The sequence below is a fragment of the Phymastichus coffea genome, unplaced genomic scaffold, assembly GCF_024137745.1.
Source record: "Phymastichus coffea isolate CEN01 unplaced genomic scaffold, Cenicafe_Pcof_1.1 PCOF00099, whole genome shotgun sequence".
NCBI classification, from domain to species: domain Eukaryota; kingdom Metazoa; phylum Arthropoda; class Insecta; order Hymenoptera; family Eulophidae; genus Phymastichus; species Phymastichus coffea.
Window position 1 is genome coordinate 515,912 of NW_026706910.1, and position 12,367 is coordinate 528,278.

General features: G+C 38.1%; 1 protein-coding gene across 6 annotated transcripts in view; it reads left to right on the plus strand.

Annotated features, from left to right (window-relative positions):
* The window catches only part of LOC131670049 (glutamate receptor ionotropic, kainate 2-like), a 71,741-nt gene extending 64,536 nt beyond the window's left edge, over nucleotides 1-7,205 (plus strand). For 5 of the 6 annotated variants that reach the window (XM_058945364.1, XM_058945367.1, XM_058945365.1 and 2 more), the window contains 9 exons: nucleotides 46-249; nucleotides 2,064-2,168; nucleotides 2,826-3,086; nucleotides 3,222-3,419; nucleotides 3,818-4,043; nucleotides 4,134-4,298; nucleotides 4,379-4,479; nucleotides 5,429-5,665; nucleotides 6,115-7,205. In XM_058945364.1, coding sequence (XP_058801347.1) covers nucleotides 46-249; nucleotides 2,064-2,168; nucleotides 2,826-3,086; nucleotides 3,222-3,419; nucleotides 3,818-4,043; nucleotides 4,134-4,298; nucleotides 4,379-4,479; nucleotides 5,429-5,665; nucleotides 6,115-6,204 — 1,587 coding nt within the window. In that variant the 3' untranslated portion in view covers nucleotides 6,205-7,205. Of the gene's footprint in view, nucleotides 1-45; nucleotides 250-2,063; nucleotides 2,169-2,825; nucleotides 3,087-3,221; nucleotides 3,420-3,817; nucleotides 4,044-4,133; nucleotides 4,299-4,378; nucleotides 4,480-4,567; nucleotides 4,647-5,428; nucleotides 5,666-6,114 lie in introns of those variants that run through there. The other variant, XR_009302421.1, reaches the window with a different exon arrangement.
* The last annotated feature ends 5,162 nt before the right edge of the window (nucleotides 7,206-12,367 follow it).

The window sequence follows — 12,367 nt, forward strand, 5'->3', positions numbered from 1 at the left end:
ATCCTGCAGTACGCAGAGGTTCAATAGAAAGTGCGCTTTTTGTAGGAAACCCCATACGTGATGCTACGGAGCAAAGGCAACTTTAGTGGAAATGATCGCTACGAGGGCTTTTGCATCGACCTGCTCAAGGAAATAGCGCACATGGTCGGCTTTGCTTATAGTATCGAGCTTGTTCCGGATGGCAAGTACGGCGTCTACGACTACGAGACGGGCGAGTGGAATGGCATCGTCAGGCAGCTCATGGACAAGGTGATGCGATAAAACTGCCCTGCTTGCAATGTTTTTCGTAGGCCAAGTTTGCGACTGATGAACGTCGCGATGCTTCCTTCAAAAGCGCTTTGCTTCGTAATAACAATCGGCGGCTTTAATACTTGAGATCGTTTAGAAAACACTTGTTGAATGAATACCGTTGCATTTATTTTGATGGATAAATCGATCCGAACAAGCAGTTTCTCCTCGATTTCCATTATGAAATTTTAATGGGTTGTTTTCCGCCACATCCAAATAAAACAATGGGTTTCCAAGATAAACGCAGTCGAGATGGTTTCACAATTAATTCCCGACAGGAAACACATCATAATTAAACCTTCCGCCAACCATTAGCATATCTTCCCTAACGAAAAATAAGATTAAGAAAAAGCACATCAGCGTAAAAAGTCGGGCAATAGGGTATTCTTGGGAATGCGACGTAAAATCGAACGGGCATCGGTGGTTTCGCATTCAGAATAATAAGACGCTTTGCCCGGGTAAACGTAGTTGGAAGAAGCAAGTACCTCTCGTGAATTAAACAAAGGTTCTCGTCCGTTCGTTAGAGTCGCATCCGGAATTCAGATCGCAGAGAGGTAGAGAGCATACAATGCAAATTTGGCAGCGCAACAGCGGGCCACGCGTTCAAATACAGCGGCAGCAGCTCGGGAGCGCGAGCCGCGATGGAAACATTTAAAAGCCCGTCGCATCGGAGCGAGTCGATCGTCCATCGACGCCTTGTTACGACGACCTGCATACGCCTGAGCGATGGCTTTCAGCGACACGGCTAAATTCGCGGGGACGTTCCAAGCCGACGCTCGCGATGCTTCCGATCGATTCGACGCACCGTCCGTTCGTTTCCTTTGATGCCGGCGACGACATGACGACTGCCAAGCCGGACTCTCTCAGGGCCTGACTTTTTCACTTTTCGAGCGAGCTCGCCAATCAAAATCGCTGCGCGCCTTCGCCCGAATGAAATCAGTGCGCGCGGCTATCGTCACAAGTGTCGATAAAGCAATCGAGCCGACAATTTGTTCGATCCACGCGCGCTCGCTACGCTTTAGCTTAACGAACGAGCGATATCGATTACCCAGTTTTTCGCGCCTGTCATAAAATATCTGACGAGAGAGGCAAATATGATGCACGGCTCGCGTCGGGGCGTGTCGATGGGACGCAAACGAGGCGCGCCGGCAGCCGACTGATGGATTAAAAAGAGAAAACACGCCGAGCGAATTTGCACGGGCGGAAGTGAAAATAAACAGCGAGCCGCGAGTAAATCGAACGAGCCCGCGAAACGTCGCCAACGTGAAAGATGACGAATAGTCGTCGCGGTCATTATTTGTTTTTTTTTTCTTTTTGCGGGATGATCATTAATAAAGCGCGCGGGAGAGAATCCGACGCGCCGAGATTTGCGCCCCTGCGGACTTGACGAAAAAGCCACGGAGCGTCTCATATTTCAACTGCTTATGCCACTGACGCCGGAGAAGCAGAGACGGAGAAATATGGTGGCGCACTATCCGCGAATTGTGTTTTTGAGACGCCGTGCGCGCGCTCGCGCGTAGCGAAATTTTCCCCGTCGACGAGTCTTCCCATGGATTTCAATCGATATTTTCACATTATTCACGACTCGCGATGACTGCGAACGCGGCACCGCTCGAGGTTGGATTTCAGCGAGAACGCAACCGAAGTGATTTCTTTGCGGAGACGTTCTTTAGAACTTTTCGCAGGGAAGCGCCAAGTTTCGTTCTACGAATTTTACCTCTGGCAGATTCACCAATGAAAATTCTAACGTAAATTTATTGCTCTGCCGCAAACAGAAAGCAGATCTAGCCGTAGGCTCAATGACGATCAACTACGCACGCGAGAGCGTGATAGACTTCACCAAGCCGTTCATGAACCTCGGTATCTCGATCCTCTTCAAGGTAAGTCTCCTAGACAGAAAAGAAAGCACCGAGAGCCGTGGCAGAGAAGAGAAAAATGGCTCGTTACTCTCGGGCACTTAGCCGTTGTTGTGATGGATATACCGCGGTAAAAGTAAAAAAGTTCAGGGTGTACACAAGTCTAATCAGCTTTGAGACGTTTCCTTGAGAGAGAGAGAGAGAGAGAGAGAGAGAGAGAGAGAGAGAGAGAGAGAGAGAGAGAGAGAGAGAGAGCGTCTTTAATCGCAGTAAATTGACCACTCGCGCGCAATTAAGGCGACCGCTCTCGAGGCTCGTCTTACTCAAAGGACACACCAAAACTGCGCGAGTCTACCGTTGCCACGGGCTACGGCGACGATGAAATTTAACGGAGACGGATTACGGAACGGCCAAGTGGTCCCCGCGCTAACTTTGCTTATTAGTAATATTGAGTTATCGCTACGAGCGTTAACCTCGTTTCAATATTTCACGCGCTTGAAAGTCAATGCGTGCCTAATTGTACACCACGCGCTGACTTTGACTTTTTAATTTGACGCTCTGTGTAACTCTTGCAATGTCGCAGCTGAGAAACGGTGCATGTGACGACGTACAATTCTTCAGCAATAATTAAAGTGATTCGTAACTGTCCGGCACTAATCAGCGAGCCCTTGCGACGTTTAGGTGCCGACGAGTCATCCCGCGCGCCTCTTCTCCTTCATGAATCCGCTGGCGATAGAAATCTGGCTGTACGTGTTAGCCGCCTACATCCTCGTCTCGGTGACGATGTTCGTGGTGGCGCGTTTCTCGCCCTACGAATGGAACAATCCGCACCCGTGTCACTCGCAAAACTCGGATATCGTGGAGAATCAATTCTCCCTGGCCAACAGCTTCTGGTTCACCATTGGTACGCTCATGCAGCAGGGCAGCGACCTCAATCCCAAGGTTGGCAAAACCGCGCCGACGAATAAATTTTCGACGCGCCTCTATTTCCCCTCCGGGGCGTTATATTTACGTTGAGCTAACAACGAGCTTTTCATGACGCTGCGGCGCGACGCGCCTCTCCGTTTTCTTTCGCAGGCTACGAGCACGAGGATCGTCAGCGGGGTCTGGTGGTTTTTCACGCTCATCATCATCTCCTCGTACACGGCCAATCTCGCGGCTTTCCTCACCGTCGAGCGCATGATCACGCCTATCGAGAATGCCGAGGATCTTGCCAGTCAGACTGACATCTCGTACGGGACGCTCGAGAGTGGCAGTACCATGACATTTTTTCGGGTAATTTTTTTCTACCGTCTTACACCTACACGCGAGCGAGCTACTATTTTTTATAGTGTATACATTATTATGCAGAGCTTAGAGCTTGAAAGCTTTGATAAATCGAATGATGATAAGCAGAATTTTTCACCTACAACACATTGCTTGACTTATTTATCTTCCATATAACTAAATTTTTATTGAATATCTGCAAATATTTCCAACAGGTACCTTACTTATAGGCGATACTTTTTTATTAAAATGATCGTTATCTTCACGGATTCCGTTACATCGCTAACATTTTCTTGATAGTAAAAAATAACTGTGTTAGCGCAATTTTTCATATTGCTCGATATTGGAGATTCTCGTATATCTCTTTTTTGGAATTTTGGTATGTGAAAGCTTGATTGTTACACAAGGATTCGATGATCGAGACTTACAAAAAGATGTGGCGATTCATGGAAAATAAAAAGCCATCCGTGTTCGTTCCGACGTATGAAGAAGGAATCAAGCGAGTTCTTCAAGGTAATTATGCGTTTCTCATGGAATCGACGATGCTCGACTACATCGTTCAAAGGGACTGCAATCTCACACAAATTGGTGGCCAACTAGATAGCAAAGGTTATGGAATAGCAACGCCAATGGGTGAGTGCTAACGACTGCTTTTTATATTTGACGAAATATGCGGGAAAAGAAAGTTTTAACAATTATATAAAAAAAAATCGACGATTTCAGGCTCGCCGTGGAGAGACAAAATCTCGCTGGCAATTCTCGAGCTGCAGGAAAAAGGCGAGATACAAATTTTATATGACAAATGGTGGAAGAGTCCGAGCGTTACTTGTATGAGGAACGACAAAGACAAAGGGAGCAAGGCCAACGCGTTGGGTGTTGACAATATAGGTGAGCAAGCGAGTGCATCTCATTATGCCAATCAACCTCGGAAACCGGCCCTTTTATTAACCAGGATCTTTATCACGCAGGTGGTATTTTCGTCGTGCTACTGTGTGGATTAACGTTCGCCGTGCTGATCGCCATTTTCGAGTTCTGCTACAACTCCAAAAGAAACGTATCCGTTGAACGCGTGAGTATCGCACCGAGCACTCTATCGCCATCGTTTTCTTTTTTTTTTTTCATTCCGCATGTTCGCATGGCTGATTACTGTTTAGCAGCACGATGATTTCGACATCGATTAGTGAGAAACTGTAGAGGCCGTTTAGTTATCGTTGTTGTCTTGGCAGTGAAACGCAGGTGAGAATTAGTGCTGTGTCATTATTTATCGATCACGACATTGTTACATTCGTGCAAAAATTCTTAGCTTGTTAATTTTGCAAGGGCAATTGTAAAAGAAATTCTTTATCATTTTTGTTTATGTCATCATTCAATGGATGTTAAATTGTGCGTAAGACTTTCATTACAGCGCATTCGGAGTTTTTAATATGTATGATAAATGACTGAATTTCGCTCCTCTCTAGAAAAAAGTCTTTTATGGTGCGTCAAAAGTTTGCGAAACGGAATTAATTAGAGAAGGCTGTAAAAGTCACTTCTGCATTCTTGGAAAGAGCATAGTTTTCATACATTCTAGTCTCTGGGACTTTCTTTCTTTTCTTTTACTTATTTATTTATATTTTCTCTTTCTAAGGGAGACAGAAAAGCTTTTTGCGAGCCAAAATTAATTAATCTGATACACGTCCAGAGGCAGGAATTGCCAGAAATGCATAAGACTTTTCTTCGTATTTTAAATACACGAAATAATAGCGTTACAAAAGAAGAGGATTTCTTTCACAATAAATCTTATTTTCTAGTATTAAAACTTTGGAATTTAACGTTTTGATCTGATTGCAGAACGTAACTTGCAAACGAATGAACATTAATAAGATTTTTTTTTCTACTCAATAAGATCTTATAATGTCAATTTACATTGCCAATATTTGGATGAGTTTCATTGTCATGCAATAAAAACATCTCTTGTCGCATTCCGCATTAAATTCTGAAATTCTGAAAAAATGAATTTGTCGTTGGCGATTATACAGCAAAGTAGCCCGCTAGCTCCACCGACGCGTTCAGGCTCTCTACAAGGTCTGCCGGAAAGTACAGTGGCGTCACAGAATGGTCAGCAGCAGGAGTCTTTGTGCTCGGAAATGGCCCGTGAGCTGTGTCGAGCGATACGCTGTCACGCGTCATCGCGCAGGCGGAAAGCTTGCGAAAAGTGCTCCAGCCATATCGTCGGCTATTCCATCGACAACACCATGCCAACGCCGATCAATGGGGTGAGCTGCTCGAAATTTCTCCGCCTTTACTCAAACCGAGCGCGAAGAACTTTGCGGGACAGATGACGAATTTCCTCGACTATCGAAATTATTTTCTGAAGAACTTTGTTGGTCTCTTTTCATTAAAAGTCCTTTTGAGAAGAGTGACAAATATTCTTTCAACCGTAGAGCTTTGACTGTGCGCTCGCTCTTTAATATTGTTCTAATTGCGGCGTTATTTAAATGTGCAGGTCGCGGGAGCTTAATTTGAATTTGAAAAACTGACAGAGCCTAATTGGAGGAATGAGATACAGTAAAAATATTTTCTATGAACACATCAAACTCGCGCGCGTATACTATGCGTACAAGTCTTGAATAGAAAATCACTAAAATGATTCTGTCGCAGAAACGCATGTGACGCCTGTTAATAAATGCCATCCACGTGATAACGCATAAATTAATCGTTGCAGCGGAACAGTTTGGGTCTAGAAATATCACCCCACATCCACAGGCATCATCATTCGCCGGGGCGTCACCACGACTTTGACGACAATTTGTAACTAATTTCCGACCAACGACAAAGTTCGTCGTTAGTAGCCCAATCCAACAACGCTTTGTATTATTTTTACCAAAAGAACCACACAGACACAAACACACGTTTTATAGAATATTATATCTCTGTAAATGGCGGCGTTTGTATAATGTGCACACTGTTTTAGAACTTAAAGACAGCTGTCGTCAAAAGCATAGACTTTTGTCATTTGCACGTGGAAGATAAGATATATAGCTATGAATTTCTACTATGAGAGAATAACAAATGAAAACTGAATCTCTAGATGCAAATTTTAGATTATAACTAATTGTGATTTTACCAGTTATTATCTTCCTGTTGAGTTTCATTTAGAATGGTGTTATATATAAATGAAAAATGTATACGTCTGTATATAAATCAAAGAAACTTTGTATTATCGGCGAAAACATTCAGAACCATTAGTATTGCTGGAATGAAACGAATGTAAAAGAAAAAAATGGACAAAGTGAAAAAGTAGTTACTCCACGTACGATTTCAATGTTTGATGTCACACATGCTACCAACGCGTAAAAAGCCTGTACTCGATGCGATGCTCAATGCGCATCATTTAGTTTCGGATGGCGGCACTTTAATGCAACAATTTAAAACATTTTATTCATCCTTTTTTTGCATTGTATTATTTACTCTTCAAAATGGGGTTTACTGCCTCCACAATAAAAATGACCTGACTCTCAACTTGCGTTAGTATTATATATTGTCTTCGGTTGGGCGGATTTAAGTCCGTATAAGATATAAAATATGTATATAAAAAGAAATTACATTATCATAGCCAGCAGTATTCTTAAGAATAGTATTTGTAAATATAGATATAATAGAATGCGTAAGCAGATGTAAGTTTTCTTTTTTCAACAACTGTTTTGTGTAATTCCATTCAGAAAAATCAGGAACTGATTTTGGACAAAAAAATTTCTCCTATAATGTTACACTTATGAAAATTTTTGTTGATACGTCTGTACTTTTGCATTTTGACATTGCACGAAGTTAAGAAAAAAAAAGTGAATAAATAAAAAAAAATTTATGTTAATTCGTCGTCTTTTTACTGAATATTGATACATTTACCTTAACCTATTGCACAGAGAAATGTAAATTGAGAAAAAACGGAGTTTCCTTTTCTTTTGGTTTACAATTTTCATCTTTATCGTACAATGATTTCGTTTATCGAAATAACTTGGAACAGGTTGTGTTTGAAGGCAAGGTAGAAATACTGATTATCATTTTAATGTATTGCTTATTCAATATAAAAAAAAATGTTCATTAATTCAATATCTGATTAATTCACAATACAAATTTGAAATCAATACCGGGGCCATTTGAACTTACAAACTTGTAAAGTTTTTAAATATGCTTCCTTAAACGATTGAGACAATTTTTCGGAGCTGTTCGTTACGAAATCCGTCGTCCGACTACGTAAAGGATGGCGAACGAATAGCGATCATTAATATAATAACTATTAAGAATGATTTAATGAGAGAAAGTAAACTATCATAAATATGTTATGATTTTACGAAATGCAGATATACTGATTCTATACGAGTAATGCCGATAAATATAAAAATAACACCGATAAATTATAAAAAAAATTTCATAGTTCGTTAGAATTTTTATGCCAATAAATCAATCAACTTGCTTTCCAGACCTTTATATTAATTACAGGTTATATTCTAAAATGTTTATGACTAACTGTGTGTGTTATATTAATAATCTTAATACCACCAAATTAATATTAGATCCCGTCTACGGCATTGTTTATGATATGGATACTCGATAGGAGTGCTCCTAATTTCTAAGTCATAATAATCGGTCTGTCAACATTAGCACATGGTCAGAATAATAAATTTGCACATGTGAAAGTAAAGGCAAATAATTAAAAGACCACCATGTATTCTAATAAGCGAGTATAAAAAGGAAAAAAAAGTTGCTTATTTTTAAACACCAGCTTTATTTCACAACATACTACGTCATTTTTTAAGTAATTGGAAATTTGGAGGTTGCACATTCTTATTTAAATAAAACAAATAAAGTTTAAAGCTTTCGTTGATATCAAAACAAACCAAATTCTTTCATTTATAGATGATTTTTAACAATTTAGCAATCAAAATCTTTCCACCAATAGATGGCGCTATTACGAAAACCTTAAAACACGCGAACATTATAAGGATATCTGACGCTTATAGAAGGACAGGTCTTATGGGGGCTCAATCTAGCAGTAGCCTAACGGCCCGTAGTTTTGTTAGGCGGCAACGCTGGCACCATACCGTATATAGTCTTACGTGGATCGTGAATAACTTTTTGGAGCGTTTGGAATACGCAATTGTAATACATATTTTATTTTGTCTAAGGAATTATTTATCGACGAAAAAATAAATGATAGAAAAAAAAAGTTGTTGCTTCTTTGACGAACTATCAAATGGTATAATTACTTTTTCGATTATCTTAATAAATAAAGAAATCTAAGTGCCAACTTATAAGACCTATAAGCGACTACCTTCGTTGGTTTTATCGTAAAAATAAGTGTCATCAGCTGTTTATAGATAGAATTATAATTAATTTCAATTAAAAGTAATTATAATAAAACGTAAATCATTAACATAGAAATGTATTACTTAATTTAAATTTAAGTGAAGTCATGTTTATTTATCGCCCAAAAAAGTACGAGCAGTGGCATCGGCAAGTTGAAGTTGAAGTTGAATACGGCACTGGCCGAGCAGCCGACGCAACCCAAACATTCAGAAATATAGTCCCAGAATTCCTAGGGTCCCTGAGATAAATTTTTCCAGCGACAACGCTGCATAGAATGAATAATATTCTCAATATTCTTTCGTTGCAATATCAAATATCCCCAACTCAAAATGTGACGCTAGACATAAGCTTGTTTAAAGATTAATTTTAAATCTAATTATAATCGCTTTGGTAGTACGACATAATAAATTGAGCACAAAAACCATCTATAATTATAATGGTTTATAGCTTCCAAGTTTTGTTATTTTAAAATTAATCGTTTACGATTCGACGCATGATAATAGAGGAAACTGCACGGAACTATATTGATCGGAATTGTATATTAACAATGACCTGCGAAATAATGTCTATGGAACTTTTGTTACTACTATTCAAAATTTAACTACGTTGGTTAGCGGTAAGTATACATTTTTCTTCCTGTATACAATTTAAAAGTAAAAATTATTATTTACAATCAAAATAACTTATATTATCAATGAATATTTAATTTTTTTTATAATTATAATTGCTATAATTACAGCTACTATCCTGATATTTCACAGTAATGTATTAAATAACAACCGGTCAGTTCTAATTAGGGATGAAAAATGTACGAACGACAAGTGATTCTGTAGTGTTGATTCACGAAACTGCTGCAACGACTGCAAAACAGATTTGTTTATACATTAACTGCCGACGTAAGCAATAAAGACGTCGTACAACATTTACTGAACAGGGGTATGAATGTTGATGTGCAAGATAGGCATAGTACAACGGTATACTATAAAAGATCGGCATTATACTACAGCAAGTATTATGCAACGCACATAATTCGATGAAAAGCTCACGACTTGACCTAGACTTATGAAGATTTTGCTAGAACTAAATTTATTCTAGCGCACTTGGTAATTGTTGGAACTCGTGAAACGACCATCACCGATCTCGTTTAATAAATTCGCATCCTTGGCTTATTAATCAATTCACTTTATGTAAATTTCATCTGACTCGTTTTCAAAAGAACAAAATTACTAAACGCATCACGTTACTCGAGCTTATAGATTTGCAAGCGATGAATATTTACGAAACGAAGAATTATTCATCAACATGAAACGCATAGATGCGAATATTATTTCAAAGTTAATCTATATTCGCAGATATTTTTAGATAAATTGAGGAAATCTCATCAATTAGTTCGAACCAAAAGAAATACTGATTTATTCGCAATTAAAATTATAGGACTATCTTGTTATTCACGTTATCTTATTTTCTACCGAATTTTTCTTGTTCTTATGAATATCACTTGTTTATAAAATATATATATCACTAAAAATAGTTCATCACTTAAAAGTGTCTTTTAATTTAATGGCATAACTTCTTAACTAACTATTTATCTGTTTAATGATATAAATTGATAAAAAAAAGAGAAAAATAGCTGTATATAGGAATGCTCTATACAAACACCTCTTAGGTTTGTATTTTACTAAATATGTAGCATAGAAGAAGAAAACTAACCATATGGCAACTTGGAACAATTTGAATTTGTGACAAAATTTCCTTAGTTTTTCGCAAGAGATTTAAATTTTTTTTAAATCTAAAACACGTTATATATCATCGCTTTTTACCAAACATGTTGACACCCTAAAACAAATTGTTTGATATCTGCCCGTTCCTGAACAGTGTGTTTAAATTCTCTTTCCTCTACGCAACTTAGAAAATGTAAGACCTCGTGCGAAAGTTTAAACTTTCCAGCAGCAAACAAGTACGTATAACATGGGAAAGTTTGATATAGAGGAAAAAGTTCAGTGTAGATTTCAATCGAATAACTTTATCAAAACTGCATCGATCAAACAATAACGTTCGCGAATTTCGGAGGAGCACACTTGCGACATTTTATAGATATATGAGGACTGTCGAGCCCCCCTGTGCGCTTGGTTCACCGACTCGTATTATTATTTTTTGTATTATTATTTAATATAATAGATAACTTGAAAACAGAGACACCAACAACCTACTCGACTGCCAATTTTACCTTTTTGGAAAGGTGTTACGGAGGAGATTATGTATGTATACACCAAAACCGAGACTGTCACAGATTTATGGTCAGCTGAAAAGTTAATATCTCAATGGCCAGCAGAAGGGAAACAGATAGAGAGGGAGTTTAGGTATATCTCCACGACTCAGACTAGCCTGCGACAAAAACCTTGAAGAAATCTTTTTTTTTCTCTTGACGTATACATAGTTTTGAAAGGTAACCATTCTCGTAGTTCAATCAACAAAGACAGACATTTCATCTTCAACGCGGCAGAGTCGAGCACCATATATATTCCTTCACCAAGTTTAAATACAAATTGCAATGTTGTAAATTAGTGGTCTTCGCAAAAAATCTTTTACCAACTTGCACATGCCTCCTAAGATGTATAACTGTATTATCACTAATAATTTACTCTATTTTTTATCAATTTTAAGCTTTAATCGACGAAAGATAAAAGTGAAATCTGCACGAATGATAAATTAAAACAAACTCTGCATATTGATATAGTACATTTAGATGGATACTAGTGCAAGAAAGTGATTTGAGCTTCATGTGACCTTTTCACGGCCGCTTCGCTCGGGCACGAATATCCACACCAAGCTGAAATTACTTTCTCGCATTAGTATCGAAATATACTATATATTAACGATTATCTAGTTATTACAGAATTGAATGGCACAGCTTCTAACATGATTCAAAAAAAGTACTGCATACTCTATGAACGTCTAAAAAACCATCTAGAAGTTATACTTTCATGAAACTTGCAATACGAAATGAATTGACTTAGAATCTTAATAGTCTTTCAAAAAGAATTACATGAACTTATAATTTTATGATAACATCTGGAATGATAATTAAAAGGACAATAAAAAAATATAATTTGAAGAAATAAAAAGATTGATCCGTTTGAAGGAATTAATCTACAAATAAACAACAAATAATTAATATTTTTTATATAACATCATTTATTAAGGGATAAAATAAATGAGAAATAACATATCACTTATATATGAAACTATAACATTTCTTAGAGTGTTTATTATTCATTATGATATAAAAGAAATCACATCACATACAACCCTCCCCACATGGTGATGGTTACACTTCGCTCAAAGCGTCAGCGAAGAAAACTTAAGAGAAAATTACTTATTAAAAATATTAAAAAAATAATACAAAATCACACTTTTGCCACTCGCGACAAACAACTCTCCAATTGACTCCGTGTGCCTTCGATCCATGATAAAATTAAGCTTAAACCGCTTCGCTTAAAATTATTAGAAGACCGAGAGACAACGAAATCCGATGTTACGTGCAAGACTTTAGATGTTCAAGTTTGCGTAGGTGGCAATATATAATATATAATATACTTTACATAGACGTT